The 24951-nt window shown below is 44.1% G+C and overlaps 1 protein-coding gene across 12 annotated transcripts in view; it reads right to left on the reverse strand.

Moving 5' to 3' along the window:
- The window catches only part of ARHGAP12 (Rho GTPase activating protein 12), a 103794-nt gene that overhangs the window by 72677 nt on the left and 6166 nt on the right, over window positions 1–24951 (reverse strand). For 10 of the 12 annotated variants that reach the window (XM_052805808.1, XM_052805800.1, XM_052805791.1 and 7 more), the window contains exons 1-2: window positions 7487–7618; window positions 633–1387 (exon numbers count right to left, since the gene is read on the reverse strand). In XM_052805808.1, the coding sequence (XP_052661768.1) occupies window positions 633–1301 (669 nt within the window). In that variant the 5' untranslated portion in view covers window positions 1302–1387; window positions 7487–7618. Of the gene's footprint in view, window positions 1–632; window positions 1388–6157; window positions 6490–7486; window positions 7619–24951 lie in introns of those variants that run through there. The other 2 variants (XM_052805726.1, XM_052805717.1) reach the window with 2 other exon arrangements.

Raw genomic sequence — 24951 nt, forward strand, 5'->3', positions numbered from 1 at the left:
AAGTGAGAGAAACCACTTTACTAAGGAAAAAGGCCATCAATGCTCAGTTTTCGCCTGAAGTGGGAGTACATCATTCCTGAGATTCTTCCATACTAATTAACAAACTCACATGTTTTGAGTTTTAATCCAGAGTAAAGTTGCGAGAAGCAGAATTGGCAAGGCTGACTCATTACAAAAGCCTACAAATAAAATAATCAAGCCTGAAATTAAACTCCGTATAAATCTTAAGTGTACCATTTTTAAACTATTAAACCCACTAACACATCAATTGACAGCTCTTATGCCATCTATTCACATAGTTAGGAAAAGCTGACAGTTGCTAGCACTATTATTTCAACAAGCCAAGTAGTAAGGAGGTTACTGCAGTAGGCTCCCTTCCTCTGGAAGAAAATATAACCCAAATTCAGTGTCATTTCAAAACAATCTTAATAAAGAAAAACTGCATCTCTGTAACATTCAATCACAGGATAATGTAAATGGAATTAATTCATGCTGAGATAAGACATTTTTACTTAAACAACCTGAGTTTATTAGGAATAAACCTCAAAACAATAGTAAGCAATTATGGCAATAAGGAAACAAAAGAAAAAAAAAACCACAGACAAATCTACTGGGATCATTTTTTAGCTTACCTGCACTTGCTCTGTGGAGCTACTGCTGAGTTCGTCTCCAGACTCTGAATCTTGGTGAATTTTTTCTGAGCCTTCTCCTGCTGAATCACAAGATTGTTCATGCAAAAAGCTGGTCTTCTCTATTTCCAGGAACTCTGGACACGGGAAATGACCCATGGAGACGGTTCTATACTGATTGGAAACCTTGGGAGATTGCAACTCATTGTTAAGTTTTCCATTGTTTTGGGTAAGGTCCAGACTCAAACCAAGAGTTTGACCGGGGCTATTGTTCGGTCCCAGATTTTGATTGGCATCTCGAACTAAGCAAGACACTTGAACTGGAGAAGATTTTCCAAAACTAGAAAGCTCTGGTGACTTATTCACATTTTCTGTTGATCTCTGTAATCCATGTGTCAACTTCAAAGCATTATTTGGCAGCATGCTTGCCTGCTTAACAGGTGGCATCAGTGCTTTTCGTGGTATTTCCTTCACATACTGTGCTGGCACATAAAAGGGTTTGGAATTTTCATCTCTTTTGACTTGCCACCAATCATCATTAGTCTTTTTCACTAAGATGTATTTCTCCCCTTGCTTAATCACAATTTTCTTGTCCTTGGCCTCATACTCATAGTCGTATTCCACTTCAATATACAATTGTCCTGGAAGGATCTTCCCACCTTTATCAGCCATTTCTATTTGAAAAGACTTCACCTTTTCAGGCAAAAGGTAAGCCACATTCTGTTTCAGAAGCGTTATTTTCCAGTTAATAATCAGAGCTGTAAGGAAAAAAAAACAACGTATCATGTAATAAAGTAATTGTTTAAGAGCACTTCAGAGGAAAATCATTTTTAAAATAACCCTGCCTATTCAATTTATGTCAACCTCAGACTAATTAATTGATGGAAAAATGCAAGACTTTCAGATACCTTTCTCAGTGATAAAACAGAAAGCCAGTAGAACAACTTAGTTACCGATTTAACTCCCCTATTCACACAAGCCTCCTGCTATCAAGTGGCTCATTAAGCCTGTTTCTATTACTAAGCAATGTTGACTGATCATCAGGGGCTTGGTGGGGGGACTAGTCTGAGTCAACCTCTTGCTTACACACAGGGTTAATTTCTTCATGGAGCTGTGTTACTACCCTGCTTTTAATCAAAATATTCAAAAGAAGATTATTATTTGCTTATTTTGATTCCTATTTCAGTTCAAGAGTCCCTTCAGAGTGCTCAAAATTCCTTACAAAATCCCTTAAATCTTCCTCCAATGCTACACACCAGTCATCAGGTTCAGCATGGGCTGACAATCCTTGACCCACATGTGCTGCATGCCCTACAGAGCCTGCTAACCTTCACCTAACTGCAGAAGGAGATGACATGGGGACTATGTGACCCACGCTGTCTGAGGCTGCACGTCATGTTGGCTCTGCATCTAGCTGTTTTCTATAAAACAGGTGGCATTATGACTATTTTATTTATTTCTTTAAATTGCTAGTATAACTGCAACATAGAATTTCACCTATAACCATGGTAGTGTTAGATAAAAGTATTCAACATTTCCAAGATACTTTGGTTTCAGTGGTTTAAATTCTGCATATTTACTTTGCTCTTAAGAGAGCTTTTTGTGGTACTTATCTTACAGAAAACCTGATCCAACCAAAAGTTTAAGGACTAAAACAGAAAACACGAACAAAAAACCCAAAACCAATGAAACAGGACTACGAACCAAAACCAAAAAAGGATAATAAATGAAAAGATAATACATGAAAATTTTGAAAAGGACTTTCAGCATCTTATAATCCAGACAACCACCATTGTATCTGCACCCATGAACTAGAAGTTCTCTCTATTTAATCATGTAGCATCAATATCACAGTTCATGAGTGGATAAGCATCATTCTTGCCAACGTACACTGAACACAACATAGTAAATCAACATGAAAGATATGATTTCTTAATCTTGAAAATCAAAGCATGTAAGGGGAAGATCTCTAGCATTCAAATAGAACGTAGGAGAATTCAAGTAAAATGCTACCACATTTAATCTTATAAAGATTAACAAATAAGTCTTTTTTTAAAAAAGCATGTTTCATGAATGAGAAAAATTATGTAGAAACTTGCAGCTCTGCAAGTTAAGACTTTGTGATGAGATTCATAGCATTCACCCTGCCACAGAGTAGAACTAATGCAATTCCATGCAGGCAGACAAATGTAGAGTGAATTCAGCTACCCTAAATGGGACTAAGGACAGAAACAACAACAACAAAGGACTTCTGGGGATAGCTGAAGCAGAAACCCCTAACAGTTCTTCAATTTTTCTTTTGCCATTTCTGCTATTTGGTCTCAGCCTTGGGAAAAAAAAACAAACAAACAAACAAACAAAAAAAAAACATTTCCCACCTCACTCGGTAGGAAAAGAAGCAGCTAAAAAGCTTAAGTATGATGCCAAGACAGAAGTGTCCATCTGTTGCAAACTGTGTCTTTCTCTCACCCACAGCCCATCTTCTTTTACTTCCAGGAAGCATTTCTTACAGGTAACTTGAAAGCCACCATCGTTTACAAGACTCCAAATGGAATCACAAGATCAGACTTACAATTTAATCGAGGACTTGGCAGAAGGCATGATGGTACCACATTCAACAAAGCTGACAGTAAGAACACAAAGCAGTAGAAAAGAATGCTACGATTCTGGTGTTTACTCTCTCTACCATAAAACGGGTACATTGAAATTCACAGCATTATAGTCTATTTACAGCCTCTGTACAAAACAACTTGCTTACCTGCTGTTCTACATAAATAGGTATTTTTAAGTGCAGCTTTGCAGTTGTTTAGCAACTGTAGCAGAAGGTAAACATGAACTAATTGCAAGCCATTCCCACTCTCTTCCTAGTCTTGGAAGCTCTGCCATACAAATGTAATTTTTTTCGTTGTTACTAAACCTGACTCCTCCCAACACTTCTTCAAAGCCACTAGCAAACCCTTTCACTGCTTCGAGGTCATATACCAGAAAAATACAAGTGTTTCCAAGTTACAGGCTACCTCTAAGGTCTGCTACCTTGTAACTTGAGATGTAGGACAAGCACCCATTCACACTGTTTGTCCTTCTCCCATACAGAAACCAAAAAGAGAACATAAGCCTATGGTTTCCCACAGGGCTATCAAGCGTTTAAAAGCTTGGATTTTTCACTTCTCTTTTGCCAATTCCATATAACTATTGAGAATGCATGCTCAACATTTTTTCAAGACAGACAGGTTCACTAAGTTGCATTTTATGCATTAAAAAACAGAATTTTGAGAAATACAAGGTAAATAAAATACAGCAGCTACAAAAATAGCTCTATCCACTTTTGAAGTCAGTGTTGCAGCCTCACCCCTTCCCCCCCCAAAAAAAACAACCAAAAAAACCCAGAAAAAAACACCAACAAAAGTAAGCAGCACAATTTTTTGTTCTTGCATCCAAGCTGCAAAATTATCAAGTCAATAGCAAACATTTGGTAACGTTGAACATATGATCAAAAAGAGACAGGCTGTGTTCTGCGTTTGGCCAGAACACTAAAACAGTTTTATAAACAGATCACATCATCAGGATCAGGCAAGGCTCTAATTCTCTGCCTCAACAGAGAGAAGCAAGAGATACCTATGGCATAGGTGGGAAATCTTTCTCAGCAAGTTTAACAAATACCAACATTAACCCTGTAGGTCTGCAAACTATCATGGCCTTGAGTCCACAGATCCAAATGCATTAAGTTTTATTTTGTTTGAATTTTTGTAATTGTAATATCCTTTCAAGGGTCCATGTATCCGTCTCATAGAACTCGGGTTAAAGAGCCATGGAAGCCTTGGCCAAACCTCTACTGTATGTAAGGGGCTTAGAATAATTCAGATGTGAATGTACAATATTGACATTTGGAGTACTGACTTCATTGTGCTACTAGTCAATAACTGAAGCTATACGGCAGGTCAGACCTTGTAACCTCACTGTATTTTTTTTTTCTCTGCCATTACCTATAATGCTGGATGGCACCCATTTTGGTGAAGAAGGTTTAAGAACCCTAATTAGAGGATGATACTCATGAAAAACCATTTACTTCCACAGAGGACATCTGTAAGCTTTAATACCTTCAATAAAGTCTCAATACCCAATTAAGAGATTAATAACAACGAATGGCCCCACTGGCAACAAAGACCTAAGAAAACTGTATTCTTGAATACCAAAAAACAGACTCAGGCCACACTTTTCTTCTGGTGAAGAAAAAACCCGACTGCTACAGGGTAACTAATGCAAGGTGGGCCTCATCCCCACCTGGAAACGCATTCTGCCCTTTCACAGAGCACTCCCCTTGTCCGAAGCGAGGCCATGGGTGATGGCACGCAGGGCCCCCGCCGCAGCAGCCCAGTACCCTGCCACGCTGAGGAAGCCAGCGGCGAGCGGCCCCTCCGCTCGGTACCCACACACGGAACTTTTCGGGCTCCGGCTGCCGATGGGAACCGTTCCCACCTCTTACTCAGCTAAGGCTGAGTCAGGCTGGCAACCCTCGGTGTTCACAGAGGTCGGCTCCTCCTCCTCCCCCCCGCCGCGCCCCGGCCGTGGGGCGGCACAGCCCGCTGCTCCCCGGGGCCGGGGCCGGGGCCGGGCCCGCACAGCGCCCCGCCGCAGCCACGGCCCGGGGCGGGGGGGGGGGGGCTCTCCCCGCGGGGAGGACGCACATATTTGCCTCTAGCTAGATTTTATGCATGTCCACCCAAGACTAGACCTCTTCTAGTTAGACACCAATATCACAGCTTCGGCCACCCTTAGACGGGTGGGGTTGGAGAGCTTTAGGTTTGCTCCCAGGTGAGCCTCTCCTCCGGCAACCTAAACCCTACAGCAACACGGTCACCTCCGGACAGCACTCAGTCCCAACTGCAGAGCGACGCTCACTAAATGGAGCTTGAAGCACACGTAAATGGTCTTGAAAGAAGCGTGGTCCTCACACACGCAGACATAGAATCACAAGTATGAGTATATATGATATGTAGATAATATGATCATATATCGTACTGGATATGATCACCCCTACCTTCAGCATTATCCTAGAACTCAAGACACCCCCCCCCAAAAAAAAAAAAACAAACAAAAAACCCCAAAAAACAGGAGGTACACAATAATTTCGAAAGAGAGGTATGAAACACTTATCAGGCACAGAGTGTTTTCTTTGGATCTTCTAGAACCAGCTAATTGAGACTTGAGATAGCAAAAAGTCTCTTTTTAGTGTATTTCTTTTATTCTCTTGGAAAAAGCCTTACTCACTGTGGCTATGGAACTGTTACTTAGTTTATAACACAAAGAGGTGGTAAGTTATTAAAAACGCCACTGAGGATATTAACCAATCGCCTTAAAATTGTTCGTGTGACCTTGTTCACGGTGTCCTACAAAGCAGCAGCAGTTGACTTGTGTAATCTTTTTCCATTTTCAGCATCAAACTTCACCCACTTCTGAAATGAACCCTTCCGCAGTGCTGATACAGAAATAAACTCAATTACTGAAGCTAAATTAGGATAAATTCTTACCAGTTCAGGCCAGATGAGATACCCTGGCTACAGCTCCCTAGGTTGTCCTTCTCCCTGGGCAGTTTTCTTAGGGGTTCCAGCTGTGCTGCATGACTGCTGCTTGTGAGACTGGTCCCACAATAACTTTTGTCAGAATTCAACCCTATTCACATACCCTTCTTCCCAAGGGGCACCGCTCTTTATCCAGTGCAACTAACCCCTCAGCTAGTATTTTCATGCAGACAACCAGCCCTCACCAGTGCCTGTAAAAAACACCATCTGCAAAGTGCGCATCTAGAGCATGCAGAAGTTGTATAAAAATAGATGCAAAGATGCAAATGCAAACAACAGATACAGACGAAACACAGACAACTTATGAGCTCTATGAAAGCAAGCTTGATCCCTTACTGTTTCCTCAGAGTTTACTAACACGGGTTAGAAATCCAGCACCACTTCCAAATAAACTAGCTTCCCAGAGCTCACACGTCCTTAAAATTTAAAGGCATACTAAGCAACCGCTTAATAATTGCCCGTGGCTCAGAGTACTGAACAAGCGATGCATTTCAAACAACTGTCAGGACAACTATTCAAGCCACGCTGCAGCACCCCACACCTCAGCGCGCTCCCAGCGCATCACCAGCCCCCTTGCTCCTCGATGCGGGCTTTTGCCGAGCTGTCGACTCCGACGACCGGCCACCACCGACAGCGCGGCAAGCCCGCACCGGCTCACCCCAGCCACAGCACGGCACGCTGCCGCGCTCAAGTTAACGGAGGGGCGTCAAACCCCCCCCGCCCCGGGCCAGCGGGGAAGGCCGCCGAGGCGCCGCTGCCCGCCGCCTCCCTTTGTTTCCCGCCGGCCGCGGCCCCAGCAGGTGAGCGGCGGTTGCACAAGGCGGGTCGGGCGGCCCTGCCCGGCCTCCGCCCGGGCCCCGGCCCCGCGGGCCCACCGGCAGCGCCCAGGTGCGCAGCTGCCTCCCGACGACGACGACGACGACGACTTGGCGCTGCCGGCGGCGCCCGGGGGACGAAGCCGCCGCCGCCGCCGCCAACGGGGGCACGGCGGGGCGGCGCCGCCCAGACCCCCTGCCGGCCGCCTGGCACGGCAGGCGCTTCCCGGCGGCGCCCTGGGAGAGGGAGGGCGGCGCCGGGGGGGTGGGGGGGACTGGAGCCGCCGCCGCCGCCGTGAGCCGGAGCCGGCCCCGGCCCGGGCGCGGACGTGCCCTCCGCCCGCCGCAGGGCCACCCTGCCGTGCCCGATTGTCCCGGCGGCGGCGCCGCCGCGCTCCTCCCCGCCCTCTTCCTCCTCCTCCTTCCTTTCCCCGCCGCCGGGCCGAGAGGCGCGGCCCCTCACCTGCCTCGGCGGCGCGGCCGGGCCCAGTCCCCGCGCCGGTGCCGGTGGCGGCTGCTCTGGCTCACGGCTCACCGCTCCCCCTCCCCGCCAGCGCCCCGCGCCGAGTGTCAGCTCTGGGGCACGGCGGCGTCACCGCTCCCCCGTCACGTGCCGGGGGCGGGGCGCGCGGGGCGGGGCCAGACGGAGGTGGGGGGGTGTGGCGGGGGGGGTGCAGGGCAGCGGCAGCGCGTCCTGGTTCCCGCCGCTCCGGTGCGGTGCGGTGCGGTGCGGTGCGGTGCGGTGCGGTGCGGTGGTGCCAGCGCCGCGGCGGCGGTCGGGTCTTTCCTGCCCCGCGGAGCGCTGCGGTGGGCGCGCGGCGCGGGCCGGGGTCTTGGGTGGGCGACGCAGCCGGGCCTGAGGCTGGGCCTGCAGCGGGGCGCGCAGGGCCTGGCCGGGCCGGCGGCGTGTGAGGCAGCGCCCAGCGGTGGGGCCTGCCCGCGGCCAAGGGCTGGCTCGGCCGCCCCTCTCCTCCAGAGAAGAGCCCGAGGGGCGGCAGCCCGAGGAGGAGTGCGGGTCCTGGCTCCCGATGGGGGTGTCGCTCACGAGTGGTGAGCGTGCGGGTTAGCCCGTCCGTTCCGCCGTCCGCCTTCAGTACAGTCTGCTAAAGGAATCCGGTGCGACCGCCGGAGTGACGAGATCGTTTTCTAATTCACATGGTAACGTGAAATACGTAGGCCTTTCTGTCCGTAATAAAAAGAACAGGTGGAAAACAAAAACCGCGCCCCTTCCTTGCTGCAGCCAGGGGGTCTGTCTCCGTGTTTAATAGCTGATAACTGAAGAAACCACAATTTTTTAATAGTCTGACCAAAAAGAAATAATAAGAAATAGTCCTATTCGGTTATTCCAAGTTAACTGGCTTGGTATTTCTTACTGTGTTAGTAAAAGTTGTCAAACTTCCAGTCTGGGAACCTTTACGTGGCCTTCACAGCATTTTCAAACTTTAAGTAATCTTATCTTTCTCTTTTAAAAAAAGTGGCATCTCGTCCTCCTGGGGGCAAAGATAACCTTGAAAGCATGAACTGACTGTAACTGATACAGTGGCATCTGAATGAATCTGCAAACATCCTGAAACAATGGCACTGAGACGTGTAAACTGTCCACGCTCTATTCATCTAATCAAGACTAATGTTGGCCCTAACTTTTTCTTTGATTATTTTAACACATGGAAGTAGGAAGGAGAGGGTAAAATCCTCAAAAGGTGGGAAGAACAGGGTTGCCGAAGGGAAAGAAAGGCAATGGGAAGAGACCTGAGGAGTGCAAGCAAGAGAAAAACAGAGATGCTATTTGAGGAAAAGATAAAAATAGCATCAACGGGTGTAACTGAACACGTGGACACATTTTCACATTGAATGATGTTTCCAATATCGATATTTCCTTGATGCCTCCTATCAGGTGGTATGTGACAACATGCAAGGCAAGTAGTAAACACTGCAAATATCTTAAAGCTTTGCTTCTGTGTATCTTAACCTGAATACCTGTGAAAATGTCCCCTTGACACCAAGGATCATTTGACCTTGAGCTGTCTGTCCACAAAACATATTATTAAAACTCTGTTGATGTTGTAAGGCTGATGCTACTGTCGCACCTACTCGTTCAGCAGTTATTCACAGCGTCCGGAAAAACAGACTAGAGACTAGTGTTTCTATTGTAAGGGAAACAACATCTTGTGTATAGATGTCCATTATTTATCACTAAAAAGCAAAAGAAGCCTGTAAAAGGACAGTAGTTTTGTATTCGTACTTATTCTTTTGTAAATTACATGTATGTGAAAAAGATATATAATAATTCAGGATGTCGTGTTCAGCTGGATGTTTTTGTCTAATAGGATTCTGTCTGTATGTCCAGTTTTGTGGTAGAAAATAATATACTTGGATATTTCTGAGCAAGCCGACTGCATTTTACCTACTGACATGCCTGAGGTATACATAAAAGCATCTAAAAAATCAGTCATAGTAACCACATTGTAATTATCCTCCCTTGCTGCCAAGGCTTCACTAGAGTGCTGCAGGATATGGCATTAGTGATTCAGTCTGAAGCACTCTTCCCTCTGAGTCAGTGTTGAAAACCAATGGTCCCACATAATATCAACATGCATAATAGAGTCAAAAGGTGCCAGAAGATATGTAATTTTGTGTCCCTGCCCAAGTGCAGTCATGAAAGATTCCACATTACAAATAAACTAAACTGTCCAGCCCAAGTTCCAATTTTAGCATCTGTTACATATTCCGCCTGTGAAGGATTTCTCTGTCATTTCACTGGAGCAGAAAGAGCTAGAGTTTGCAACCTTTCCTCACTGTGACTTGTTTTCCCTGGAGATGTAGGATGGCTGTCATACTGACACCTCAGATGGGACTATATGTACTTGTTAGTTGGAAAGATCCAGTACACGTAGTGACCTCACGAATCTCAGACTGAAAGAATCGCCAACTACAATTGCTTTATGTAGTATGTGTGAGCTATGGTAGAACCTATGGAACTCTTAATTCATGTATCTATTGCGTTCTGAATGTTTTGTCATAACTCACACACAAAGACGTCAATCTCTGTCTTTGTAAACTGATACCTTATGAAAAGTCAGTCTTTGAACTGTGTCCGTCTGTCCTGTTACGCTAAACTTTCAAAACCTTTGTTCAAATTTAACTATGTTTGCCAAAAGGGAGTTGTCTCAAAAGTAATTAAGCTCTCGGAAGTTTTGTGAAAGCAGGCAGCTGTATAGAGGTGCAGGAAATGCCACATAAGAAAGTGATGTTATAAATGCTGCAATTGTGGAGAAAAAGTTGACCCAATACTTACTATCTATCATAAAACACAAATCCATAGAAAACAAGTTTCATAGTTCTGAAAATCCAGTCTTGGAAAAATCCATTTTTGGTGTTTGAATTAGATGCAGAAAGGATGCTTTCTCTCCTTAGATTCAAAGTTCTGAAATACCAGGGTCATGTATATAAAAATCTGAGCCTATTAAATTTGAAGGGCAAATTCCCGTTCTACTTTTTTGCTATTTTTTTCCTTCTGAGTCCTCTATTTCAAATCTCTACAAGTTCAGCTGTCCATTATTTTATGCCCCAGTCGCAGTAATTCTAGATGCATGTCGTGATTTAATTAATTTGAAATGCGTATCTGAGATTGGACGTTGCTGTCCTGTTACTCATAATGCCAGGACTGATGTTAGGTAACCAACAGAAATGTGCTGCTTAAAACATGATCGGTATTAAATCCGGGTTGTTTATTCATTGTTTGCCACCCCCCGTTACCAAACAGACTAATCTCATTATGAACGATGTTGATTCTTTCCCTCAGAAATGACTGGGAAGGCAAATACGAAAAGCTTTCTCACATCCAACAGGCAGATACTGCAACTATCCACCTTGCCCTTTTTGCTGTTTTCTTGGGTTTTCCCTCCTTTTTTCAGAGACTTTTTCTCTGTGTTTGGTCTTATAACCTCAGTAGTGATATGCACTAGAGAAACCATTCTGAATTTAGACAAAGAAATGCGCTTAATTAAGCAAACAGTTCTGATATAAACAGAAAATATTTTTATTTTACTTCAAATACTACTTACAAGTGTATTTTATAAAATGGTTCCACTTCCCTGATATAAAGCACATCACCTGGGGCATCTCCTGTCTATTCTGCTTCTACTCTCAGTTTTTTGACAGCTTCTAGCCTCTCACCTCCATCTAAAAATTCTTTTACCACCTACACATATACATACAATCAATTCCTCCTTTCTGTTCTTTCCCACTACTACAAAAGCACTTTTTAACAAAGTGCAGATACTGTGGGCTTTTTGCATGAACTTGTCAATTTACTCCCCATCTCCTGACTCAACTAACAGATGAGCCATTTTTATTTACATAACTGTGCATTATAAGGAAAATCAATTGAAAAGGGAACAAGGAAAGTGAAGAATGTAGAAAAAGGAGCCCAGATTTCTCAGTTCAGTGAAGAAGTTCTTTCACCATGACACTACAAAGGGATGTTCTCTGCCTTAAGGAGGAACTTTTATCCACAGTTCAGAGAAGGTAATTTGTTTTACTGTGAAAAATCGGGGAGGAATTTGTAAGATTTTTCCATCTTGCCAGCAGATTGTTTTTGTAAATCGTATTAGCCAGAATGGACTGTGGTCAACACATGCTTTTCTACTTTGCTCTGTTCATTTGCCACATGGTCATTATGGGGTTCAGTATTTGTATCTCTCTCTGAGATCATCCAATGGAAACTGTGACAAAAATTCAAATGTGCCTATTGTTTGTATTAGCAGTCTCAGTTTGCAAATAAAGAACAATTTTTTACAACTATCTGATTGTCAGCATTACTGAAGATCAAAGTGAGATTTGTTTTGGTCAAACTGATCCTTTAATTCTGCTCTTTCCAAGACCAGGCTCACTACTTACCTGTGAAGTTAAACTGTTTATCGCTTTTCTCCTCTTGAGCATAGTATTCCAAACTGTATCACTTCTATGTTGAGCATGAAAATGTACCTCTTGAGTCACAGCACAGAATTAAAAGTGGTGAAAGGTATTGTCATGGTTTAACCCCAGCCAGCAACTAAGCACCACGCAGCTGCTCACTCACTTCCCCCCACCCAGTGGGATGGGGGGAAAATCGGGAAAAAAGAAGCAAAACCCGTGGGTTGAGATAAGAACGGTTTAATAGAACAGAAAAGGAGAAACTAATAATGATAATGATAACACTAATAAAATGACAACAGCAATAATGAAAGGATTGGAATGTACAAATGATGCACGGTGCAATTGCTCACCACCCACCGACCAACACCCCGCCAGTCCCTGAGCGGCGATTCCCCGCCCCCACTTCCCCGTTCCTATACTAGATGGGACGTCACATGGTATGGAATACACCGTTGGCCAGTTTGGGTCAGGTGCCCTGGCTGTGTCCTGTGCCAACTTCTTGTGCCCCTCCAGCTTTCTCACTGGCTGGGCATGAGAAGCTGAAAAATCCTTGACATTAGTCTAAACACTACTGAGCAACAACTGAAAACATCAGTGTTATCAACATTCTTCACATACTGAACTCAAAACACAGCACCATACCAGCTACTAGGAAGACAGTTAACTCTATCCCAGCTGAAACTAGGACAGGTATTGAATAATTTTCTGACAGAACTGCTAAAGCAGACAATGGGTGAAGGAGGACATTTCTTTGTGCTACCTTGACTTAAGACCTTCGCCTAAGCTAAATCTTAGTCAGCTCTGCACAACTAGTCGTGTCTTGATCTAGCCGTGGTTTGAGCTAACAGGCAAAACATACAAAAGACACAATTAATCCTTTAAATAATAGTATCTCTTTTCTGGGATAGACCTATAATGAAAGGTATTGATATCCAAAAAGCACAAAGTAAATGTTCATTTATACCTTGGAGAATTAAGAAGAGTCCTGCACCAGTGTCTTTAATTTCTAATAAGCTTATTTTTTGTCTAATAAGAAGGAAGGAATTGTGTTTATGAATCACTGATAAGCAGAATCAAAATAAATATAAAGATATTACAGAGCTGTGCAAAAAGAAGGAACTAAAACCTCGTGGGTTAAATGTTTTATTTGTAACGGAGTTCATTTCATTATACTGCACAAAATTCAGGCTTAGAGAAGATACACGAGGGAGTTTCTCGTTCCCCAAGTCACTCAAGTTCAGAATTTGCTCCAGTGCAAGGGCCCGGCGTGGCTCAGCAAGCAACGTGCTCGCTTCTGGGCACTTTGGAACTGGAAGTTCAAACTCGCACTGCGCGTTGCTAATCCCATGCAACCGCAGAGGCTTCTCACGGTCCAATGAAGTTCCCGGTGGACGGTCAAAGTGAAGTTATATGAGATTGTCCAGTTTATACTGAATGCTATTTCTGAGGAACAGCAGAAATTGATAGACTGGATGGGATTCATCTCAGCTTACCAGGCATAGCTAAAAGTCAGGCGAGAGGTTCATCCTGCCCACGATTTTTGAGTGTCTAATAGTATGTATCTACACCAACGGTAGATGTCTAAGCTCCCTTGAGAATCAGTGGAGTTGTATTTGTTACAGTCAAAAGAGTCTGGAGAATAATTCATCTCATCTTAAAGTTGGTGCACATATGTGATCAGAACGATTGCACGCTAGAGCCTGTTGATGTAGTTAAACAGTGGAAATCACTGCTACTGGAGCTGGTGAATGCCAAAAGATTTCATGTTCAAAAAGAACTAGACAAATTCGTGAGAAAAAATTGTGTGACTTGGAATTTTAATTTTCAGCTGCCTGAAGTTAATTTAATCCTAGCTATTCTCAGAAAAAATAGACATACATGTGTTATATTTCAGTTTTTCTCTGAAATCTTTGGTTCTATAAGCATGATGTTTTCTCTTAAAGATGTTGCTTGGTCACCATGGGGTTGGTCTTGAAGAAAACAGAGCTACAGAGCAATCCTGATGGAATAGGTTTCATTCTACGGATCCCAGTGATTCAGAAAAACATTTCATCTGGTAACTGTGATATTCAACTCAGTAAACATTCTTGCAAATCACAGTCTAAGGTTATGGCTGTGCTGGTCAACAAATGGGGCCACCCACCGTGTTAAATTGTTAGCATGCTCCCTGGCATGGTTTTGGCACATGTTTTTGGCTGAACTGAATCTCTCCATGTTCAAGCAGTTTGAGAATTAGCACGGACCAGTGACTGTTCCCATTAGGAACTTTGGATGCATCCACTCTGGTTTTGAGGGTGAAAGAGTTTAGCTGATGGGTGCTGCCAGTTCACCAGGGCCAGAGGACAGCCTTAGCCTGTTTTATTTACTAGTACAGGCACAGCTTTAGTGTCCAGGGCTGTCTATGTGACTGGCCAAGCTGCTGCTGCATGAAATACTGTATGTGCAGGGTGGCTCTCCTATCTGAGCTGTGAATAGATGTGAGTCGGAAATTAGGAGGTGCTTTCTACCCATAAGAACTAGAATAGCCAGCAGTAGCAAGGGTAAAAAAACCTGAACACAACAAAGGTGAAGAGGGATTTTGATTCCTCCCTGTAAACAGAGGAATGTCAGGGGAAACACCAACAGAAGTTTTTCTCTCTAAGCAAAACAGATGCAAATTGGCCTTTTTTTTTGTTCGTTTCTTTTAAAGCCCCCTGCCATCAGGAGGGTAGAGGTTTTGAATGGCTTCAGAGAGAGCACTAGAATCAGGAAAAATCTTAACTTGTTTCAAGACGCTGTTTAGACATTTAGACATTTAAACATTGGTTGCTTACGTCAAAGGAAGAAGAATGTGAAGGTCCCTGATTTCTCTATGGCTGTGCTTATACCAGTCAGTTAAACAGGCCTGAACATCTCTCAAGATAGTGAGGCCAACCAGCCCAGAAGGGCCCACAGTCACAGAGCTCTTACTCTTCAAAATCTGGTGTTTACATCTAAACTACCTATTGGGAAAGGTCTCATCACAGGACATGTGTTGGAGATGGCAAGCTAGCCTCTGACCAAACCATGGGAAAGACTGTTCTAACAATTCACAGTATAGATGATCAAGTTCCAGTGCCTGTGACCGTGTTTAATTTACTAGTACAGATGCCACCTTTTATTCTTCCTTCTCCAGTTCCTCTGTTTCATTATAGCCTCTGCGTCAACCCTTCTCTATTTAATTCTTCTTTATAAAAGAGAAAACAAACCTTCTGTGCCAATAGCTATTGCAGAAAGAGTCAGGTAGAGGGTTATGACATTTCCATGACATGCTGTGTTTCTTTTAGTTCTGTGTTTTGCTTCTGACAAAAAAGTTATTTCAAGTCCCTGAGTGGGCTGGTATGAAGGAAACTATGTGCTGGCTCAGAGTTCTTAGTAATTTCAGCATATCATAGCCATTCCCAAGGAGTCACTGGAGTTCAGGGACCAAACCCTTTCCAATCCTGTCACTCCTTCAAAGAGAGATATCTCCAGGAATCCAAGTCCCCATTTTGTATTATGTTTGCTTTCCTGCAAGTTTCTCTGCTGGTTTTCCTTGCCCTTTCTGTTTGCCCAATTGTTTTCCATTGAAAAAGGAAAAGAAACCCTTACAAAGTCTGTCATTGCTCTAAGACTGGCATAGCAATAATACTGTAGGTGATGCAGTCAATGCTGTCGTTAGTTCTGTTGTCTCAGCTGTTTCTAGCCAGAAATGAGTCATTCAAGTTTTTCACTAGAGAGCAAACCATGGGAGAAACTCATAAAAAGGGATTGGCTGGGCCTTCGTTATTTGTATGTGTTTTTTAAATAGTAAAATTGATTTGTCGTTAGAAAGAATGGGAATTTGTAGTATTTTGGCAGGACTAGCGTAGGTTTTCACCCCAGGCTGATGTGAAGGATCCCCTGGAACGTTTTGGGTAGATCGTAACTTGACTTTAAAATTGCTCCGTGATAAAGAAAGGGGAAAAAGAAAGACTCTGTTGGCTTGACACTGCACTGCACCTCTTCACCATAGCTGTTGTCTAATGCCTTTTCCCCCAGGCTCAGCCATTCACTGTGCTGGCACTCCCTAAAGTGTTCATGAAAACTTCTTACCTGTATCACTGTCATTAAGCCAATCCCCAAACTCTCTTATTTTCATCAAAACCATTGATTCATGTAACCACAAACTTCATTTGAAAAGTCAGGTTTCAATTTAATGAATGCTAAACCTTTTAGTGACAATGTTGATGGCAAATATAAACATTTTTGGAAGGGGGAGATGCTTATGTTTTTGAAGCTCGTGAAATAGAAATATGTCCAATATATGGACATTTTAGCCAGTTCTCATTAGCTCAGTCCCTAATTAGAAAGTCTAGAAGCCTTGTGCATACTAGATCATGACTTTAGCAGTATATAATATGTATGCTCCATATGGTCTTTTACATAACTGAGGTCATGATCTCTTCCTGCAGAGTGGTAAGAAATATGGTGCAGCACCTGTCTGCCCTAACGACAGAGCAACACTGTGTAGGATGCCGGTTTCGGTCAGATTGAAACTATGTCCTGGAAGGGAGGAGCCCCAGAGCTGCTGCAAACAGCTGAGCCAAGATAAAAGCTCTTAACACCAAGGCAGCTTCACAAGGAAGTAATAGCAGAGCTGTAGGTATCTATTATACTACTGATAAAAGAATACCTAGAAGGTGCTTCCAATTACGAAATAATAGCTATACCTTAGGGATGAATAAACTCCAAAGCCAAGTGAGAGGTGTTCACTGGCTCAGAGTTTTGTTATCATTATGTTTGCAGTTAATGAAAAGAGAGAGAGAGTTCTCAGGCTTCCTGCCGAGACAAAAAAAGGAAGGGGGGGAACAAGATTAAAAACAAGCCCCAACTTGGGTCAAAACAAATTTAAATGTGAGAGTTCTTATAGCACAACAAAGACCTTGTAGTTTAGTTCAAATGAAGCAGAAACTGGATTTAAAATCATGTTTACCATCTCTTTCAGATTAGCATCCTAACCAGTCTAAAGTGGGCCACCTTCAGTCCCTCTGGCTGGCACAGTTTTGGTGTGTGGAAAATATATGAGCAGTCATTTCAACAAAGGACATGAATGCTTCTCAGCCTGGAGCGCTCCTCGAGGATGGAAGATATCTGAAGCTCAGTCCCTCTGCCAGTAACGATTTAATTATTAATGCTAAGTGGAACAGCAGCAACAGGATTGCAAGCACCCCAGAATATCTAATGGCGTGGCGGTTAGCACTGACGGACTAAGATGGGGGGGGGGGCTTAAATCCCCTCAAGCAGACACTGAACCTGCGTCTTTCATGCTGAGAGTGAATGTTCAAAGAGAGGCAGCCCCCTCCCCCAGCTCCGTGATGGGAATGCGGTGACATTGCTTTTCCTTTGCTCTCCCTAGGCAGCATCATTCAAATGAATTCAGATCCAATCTATGAAGTTTTTGAATGAATGAGACCATATTTGTTGTGATATTACTGTTCACTGGGAAATATATCATCCATTTCTACTCTTGTTTAATGGAAATTGTTTAGTGCATTAATAAGCACAAGTTATCACCAAAAGAAACACAGTTTCTATAGGCATCTTGTCTCTTGGTCTGCAAGTAAAGCACAAGACAGTTACTTCTGAGCAGGTCTCTCAAACGGCATTTATCTGTGCCAGTCCATCTGGCACTGAATGATATGCTAGCGCTTACCTCCCTGCATCAGCTTTGTCATAACAGAATAGTAAAATAAACACAGAGCTGGTAATCTGGACCGCGTACTCCATGCATGCCACAAACTGAGTGTCTCGTTAGGTGCTGAACACACAATAGTTCAAAAATAAGCATGAAGCAGATTGTTGCTGTGGAGGCTGAGAATCTGTCATGCCAGCAGAAGTTAAAACAGGTCCATCGATACAGTGGTGGGTAAATAATAAATAGTTACTAACTTTTAACAGATACAGGTCTTCAACTATTGCTCTTGCAATTACATTTTTATTAGGATCTCAATCACATACCCACCCAAAACAATTACCTTCCTCAGCCCTTTTAATGTGCTTCTTGGAAGAGAGTGAGGGAGACATAAAAATGGAAGGATTGCCTTTTCTTTTAAGAGTAGCTCAGTATTTTTCTGCATGTTTTATGAGTGGGCATTACCCACTCTTCCCACTTCATTATGCCTTTTTTTAAGAGATTTAAAAATAATTTATCTTTGGAAGAGACCAGTACAAGGAAACACTATAAGAAAAAATATAACATCATGGTAAGAAGAAAGATCAAAAGTTTCTAAGCGCGCTCTTTCATAAAAAGAAAAGAAAAAAGAAGGGAACATTCAGTGATCTTGAAATGTTACAAAGTAGAAACTGAGAAAGGTTTTCACACAAACTAGAACATGGAACTTGTTGCCAAAGTTTTTCGCTGAGGCCAAGAGTGTAACAAAATGAGAAAACAAAGGAGCTTTACACAGGTAGCAGTGGAACAGCGGTGGTTACAAATGCTCAGGTTTTACAGCGTAGACCAGCCTTTTGTACCTCCCCCCGGTGAATAGGAAACCAGGGCATGTTGTCTCATTTGCTATTCCTCCAGAAGAGCTTGATTTTTTCGACTTTCAGAGACAGGGTGTTGGCACAAACAGACCTCTGAGCTGAGAGCATGGGTCTATATTTATGTTGCTTTCTGTAATGCCAGTAAGAATTTTGAAGTGTTTAATCTTGACAAATGCAGGGTGTAAGTTTATCACATAAAATCATCACTTCTAGACACGAACATGCTCGATTCCCAGGGAAGCATCCTTTATAGACTCCAGGTTAGCCAACCTGTCTTGTTCTCTCCTGTTCCCTTGTTTATTCTGGAGAAACACAAGAAAGTTAAAAAGGTTTCCATTTGCTGTGACAAAGGCCAACCTCACATAAATTTGGTGGTTTGCAAAGTGAGCAGGATGATTAACAGTGAGTCACAAGATAGAAATTCCTCCAGAGTATTTTCAGGAGCTATGAAATAGCCATTGTCCAGATAGTACCAGGATTTTGTCCCTGTCTTTTTAAAGGTACATCCTCTATGCTCACCAGTTTTTTTGCCTGCAGTATTACAGGCAACAGTCATTTTTAGGTCATGCTTCAGTCATGCCTTGGCACCCTGTATGTGACCAGCCACACCACCTGACAGATGGCAGGATGGTAGCTGGGTCACCTTTGAGCCCTAAGGCCAAGACGGGTGAATAAGAACACGTTTCCACTGCTGGAAAACTTAAAAAAGAAACAAAGGGAATGTGCAACTCGTCTCTTTTCTTTATTTAACCCCCCCCCCGAGCAATTATAGTTGAATTATGCACTCTTCCCCTCTCCTGTGTATGCACTTTCTAGCTGGCTAGATTTTAGTAATCTATTATTCATTGGCTTGCTCTCTCTTCCCTGCTTTTTCCCTCTCTCCCTGCCACTGGGATTTGGCAGGGCTGCTGGGGAGGCTCCTGTCCCACCAGTGCGCAGCCCCCCCGCTCCTCCCGCTCACCCATTATGGGTTATTGCCATCTGCTGGAAAACCAGGGTGGGCTGCCGGAGAAACTCATCCCAGTTCCTGGAAGTTAACTCAGGCCCCTTAAATTGGGTGGCTGAGCTGTGGGCTGGGGCTGGCCGAAGCGCAAGTGGCATCTTCAGGGGCGCTGGGGGAACCCCAAAGCAACCGCTGTGCAGCAGCGACAGGATTATTATCCAGAACTGGGCTGTCAAGCAATTGGTAGGCTTTCTTTTAAATACAGAGCTTTTCAGGTCACTTCGTTAAACATACAAGAAGACTTTTCTCCCAAGGGTTAATTAATCCCAAACACAGTGAGAAGACGCATGTTTAAAATTCCCCTAAGCAAGCAGGTATTTTAGGAACAGTAAGATCTTCAACATCTTACAAAACCAAAAAACCACTCTGGAAGTAGGGATGCACTCTGATTTCAGGAGCTCCTGAGCCTTTCTGTGGTCTCTGACAAACCACCTAATGGTCCTGCTGGGGCAAATGTGGGGAAAAAAAAATCTACTGTACTTTGTAGGATCCCAGGCAGATGACTATCAATATGCACTTTTAAAAGAAGCTTTTATGCTTTTGTATCATGTGTCGTTATGTTGAAGCTCAACTGCTATCACTGTCAAAAGAAAATTAATTAATCTCTTATGAAGAGGAGATGAAATGACAGCTCCAATTTGCTGTGTTACCTTTTATTCCTGACTGTACATTGCAGTCATGTAATATCCCCAAGATGGGTGCTTTTATAGAAGTATACAGATTACTTTTTATAGTTCTAAATCTTCTTTTACTTCTTTACTTACAATGTCAAATAACTTTTTAATTGGCTTGTCAGATAGCAAAAGGCTAAGTAAGGTACTCAAGGGGGTAATAGTCTTGATCAAGGAAAATACAATGTAGAGGGGAGACAATTACATTTACTAGACAAGCCTATGGTGTATCACAAAGATTTAGTTCATATTACAGAAAAAATTGCAAAACAATTCCAAATAATACCTTAAAAGAGGATGGATCTGAGAATCCAAGCACTTGCTCTGGAATAATTTTTCATTAAAATCACATGTTTAAATATCTTCATTTTAGTATCCTGAATATTTGTCTTGGTGTGAGTGCTGGGAAGTTTAGCAAAATTACTAGACCATAGGCAGTGTTCAGATTACCTTCCTATGCTGAGGAAATCTGGCAGTCATTCATTTCCAGACAAATCACAGTCTGACAAGATGATGTGCTCGTGACTCTATTTTCTGTAAATTCTGCAATTTTTCATTCTGTGATTGCATGGCAAGAGAAAGACAAATGACCTTGTTACAATCAATGGTCCCCAAAGTAAAAGAAACCTTTGATTTGGTCAAGATATTCTCTTACTATCTGGCACTTACATGTGAAGACTGTTGAAACTTTACTATACGTTGATTTTTGAGCATCAGAAAGAGAAACAGGAAATGGATTGGCGGAGTCTGCAGGGCCTTCTCACACTGGGCTTTTGTCACATGCATTTCATCCACAGTTTTATTCTTGTTAATTGGCCATAAGATGCAGAATATTATTTTATTATCCACCTGTATCCTGAAGAGTGTATAACTAGGGAAGTGAAGTACTCAGAGTTGTTCGCATTTACAATCTATACTGCCATGAAGAAGTAATAGATATAATACAGTAAGAAGGTGGCTTCTGTGCTGAAGAATTAATACCAGATAAAAGTGGTACAGGGAGAGAATAAGATGCCGTGGGAACTGGACAGCCTTACTGCTGCAACCGTACTGCGTGACAAAGAAACCCATGGCAAAGTGCTTGGAGCTGCGGGAGGGCACTACGCTTCCCCGCTCCCCTCTTCTACTTGGGAAATCTATGGCTCTGGGCACCACAAAAAATACTGCAGTTGAATGGCAGCATTGGTCTTACTGCTTGATTTGGGGGATGCTTCACTGGAGTGTTTTGTTGACTTTTAGCAAGAATTAATCAACTGATGTACCAAAAGCACACCAAGCCTATCCTGCTGGTGGTCCATTTAGTGGTATGATTTAATTTTTTTTGGAGTTACTGATTTTAGAAATGCTTTAGGGTAGGAAGTAAGGGAATGTAATCCGTGTAGCTGATTCTCAGAGCATTATTTGTGTTCATTTGATTTAGGGGCTGGCTTGGCTGATGCAGAACTCTGCAATACCAGGGCCGTGCACAGGTGAGTTCCTCCTTCTCCCCCGGCCCACCGGCCCACCGGCCCACCGGGTGCCTTCCTTGGCCCCACTTACCACGTAAGGGAGTGCTTCTGTCCTCCCACGCGATGCCCAGGGCTGGGGGGGGCGGCGGGTGCCCTTCAGGCCTCTTCCCAAACCCGAGGGGAGATCCCAGCAGGAACCTGCCCAGAAGCCAGAGCAGGGGGGCCTTAAGCCCCCTGCCCCGTGGTGCCGACACCCAGGAGGGGCTCAGAGAAAGGCTTGGCAGGGAAGGGCTGGGGACAGCAGAAGAGTCTCAGCTGGGACCAGTTTCCCTGTGGGGAAGGGGAAGCAGCAGACAGCGCTGGTGCTCACCTCCTGTCAGGGGTTTCTCTACCTCTAACCCAGGAGACCACCCAAGTTTCCATTCACTCTTCAACACGTGAGCCTTAGCAGTGCGAGGCTGCTGTAGGACACGGGTTTAAGACAGTGAGGACCTTTTGTTTACAGGTTTCCGTTTCAAAACCTGCAAGGTTTTATATAGCAGGTAGAGATTTTTCTGTCAAGTCTAATCCAGGCCAATGCCATGCCATAATCTCCTAATTATACTATGCAGTAGGATCAGTCTCTCTAATCCCTAATTATATCTTTGCTTGGAAAATGTTCTGTCTCACTTCTGTCTGTTCTACATGGTCTCCACCTGCCCAAAGGATCCTCAGAGCTGCTAATAGTAATTAACAGGTAGCTCTCAGCAGTTTCTTAGAAGGAAATTGCAAATTCTCCCCCAAAAGTAATTTGGTCATCCCAAAACTGTTCACAAATTTGACCCAAATAGTTATTTCTAGGGAAAAAACGCAGCAACAAAGAAAAATGTGATTAATTGTTGGTGACAATTCTCCCCGCTATTGAAGGGGGATGCTGCAGGATGCTCTTGGCCCTGCTCACTCAGAGGCTCTTCCAGTTTGCACCACTGAAAGACACTCACCCCTAGGCATCGGAGACTCATATCTACTCCAAATGAAACCTCACCCATTAGAGAGCATTTAGCCAGCAAACCGCGATTACCCAGCTATTCAGGAGAGCATCCCCAAACAAGACATGATTTATTGGTCAATTGGACACAGCGGCAACGTTTTGGGTCAGCGTGACATCCTGGCAGAGCCTTGTCATTCACCCAAGCACAATGGGAGCACAGCTGCTTTCTGAGGGAGGACTTGTCAGCATGGCGCTGGCTGGCATCGTCCTCTCCAGCTTGTCTCCGTGACCCTCTCTCCTTTCTCCTTACAAAGGCTTTTATTCACATGATTTCCTGCAAACCTGCTGTGGGGGAGGAAAAGAGCCGGAGGAACAACTGTCTCTCCCAAGGCATTTGGTCCCCAAATATATAGCTGTCCCCAACCACTCCGGGCCAGCCCACTCCAGGGAAGTCTCCACTGACCCTAAATGGCAGATAGGTTTAATTTTCCCTTATTTTACCATCTGTTCCACCTGCTGTGTGAGGTACTACTGGTGAGGGATAAATTTGGGTGTCTAGAAACAGAGCTGTGCATGGAGCGTCTCCTTATTTTTGTTTTTATAAATGCAAGGAAAGAAAATGTTTTGCTTTGGGTCAGATGGGATGGTTTATGTGGACAAAGCTTTTTTAACCTAAAAGAAACACCTGCAAATTTTACATACTGCTCACTCAGATCTTTGTTTCTTTTATTAACATTTTTGTTCAGATGCTGAACTGAAAAAAATCAGTAATTTTCTCAAACCAGTTCATAATGTTGGAATGGGGCTGCTTCCCTGTTCAGAATAATAATGCAGTCAGTTTAGTGCAGGCATCGGTTTAGTGACCTGTGGAAACTCTGCAGTGAAAATAATATTTGGTTCTCCTTGAGTCCTGTACGACTCAAAATACTACATCAGGATTCAGAGATTTAATAACAATTATTATGTGAAAAAGATGCAGCACTAAATTAATCTCCCATTATTCAAAGTGGGAGCAGTAAATATTGTAAAAGGACCATTAAGGGGCGAAAGGTTAAAAAAGCTGATCCAACAGTACCAGCAGGGCTGGGGGACAGGTTTGAAAGCAGCATTTAGTTCAAAACGCTTTAGGAAAACCAGTAACGGGCCATGAAGAATTTGGGGTATAGAGGCAGGAGGCATTTGGTGAAAAAACAAGTTTGCTTTCTTGAAAATCAAAAAAGAGCAGGGATGGTGCTAATGGGGAAACTGGGGAGCTCACTGTCCCCCTCCCTCTGACAGGCACGGGGCGCTACGCTGTCTGCGCCGGCACCAAGCTCCCTCTTTTATGAAGTGCCTTAGCACATTAAAAGCATCGTAATTTTAAATTACAGCTTCAGTGGGGACACCACTTTTTTGTCCCCCCATTGTTCGGTAGGCAGCTAGCCCAGCCTTTCCCTGCATTCAGAGGTGACCATGAAAATGCCCCAACATTCACCATGACTGAGAAAACCCTAACACTAGGAAATCCCAGGTTGGGTCGCCAAACCAAACACTTCTGGCAGTGCCTCTGTGATGCTGGAAGCCTTCAATGAGACCAGGCGACAAATGCGGTGTCATCAGCCAGGCAGAGCTGTCCTTCGGGATGTCTTTTGCAATGGCAAATGTTATTGGTAGGCGACTCAGGAGCTTAGTCATTGCAAAGGTGTCTCAAATCCAGGACAGGTGTTTTGGATGTGTAACAATGAAGGTAGGACACCCATGGACAAGCTGTGTAACGCGGTGGTTTCAGTGGACAGCATTGCTGAGCCGCAGGCACTGAGGCAGGCACAGATCAGGTTTGTTCACACATCTCCGATGGCATGGGCAAGTCTGAGATCTGTTCCCCAAACTGGTAGGTGGCAGGGAAGGGAAGCTGGCAGTTGTAAAACTGGCTTGTTTGCCTCCAAGAGCTAGAAAACATGATTTTGTGAAGCTGTCAGGCTTCTAGCCCTTCCAGCACGGCAGAGCACAGGACCTGCGGGGCTCCACGTTTGTAGGACAGGTGAGGAGGTCCCTTCCCAGGCGCTGTCAGGGAGAGACACTCACCGTCAGTCGTGTGTGTGCAATACTCACATAACCTGCTGGTGACTGTGGTGGAGGGAAGTGCTGCTCGGGTGCTGCCATCACCGTGCCCCTGGTCTTCGATGGGTCAGCGGGCTGGAGCCCTGGGCTGCCTGTTGCATGTCCACTCCCCATTCTCCGTGGAAGGGGAGAAGCTCATGAGGGAGGGAGGGGGCTCTTGGAGTTGCATAGGAGGAGACTTCAACCAAAGAAAGGTGAGCAGGAGGACCTTCAATATTCACTGACTGTTTTCTGCAGGGAGTTTTCTGCAGGGAGAGAGCTGGCTCTCAGCTGGGCTCAGGGTTACTTTATCAC

The sequence above is a fragment of the Harpia harpyja genome, chromosome 1, assembly GCF_026419915.1.
Source record: "Harpia harpyja isolate bHarHar1 chromosome 1, bHarHar1 primary haplotype, whole genome shotgun sequence".
Classification (NCBI taxonomy): domain Eukaryota; kingdom Metazoa; phylum Chordata; class Aves; order Accipitriformes; family Accipitridae; genus Harpia; species Harpia harpyja.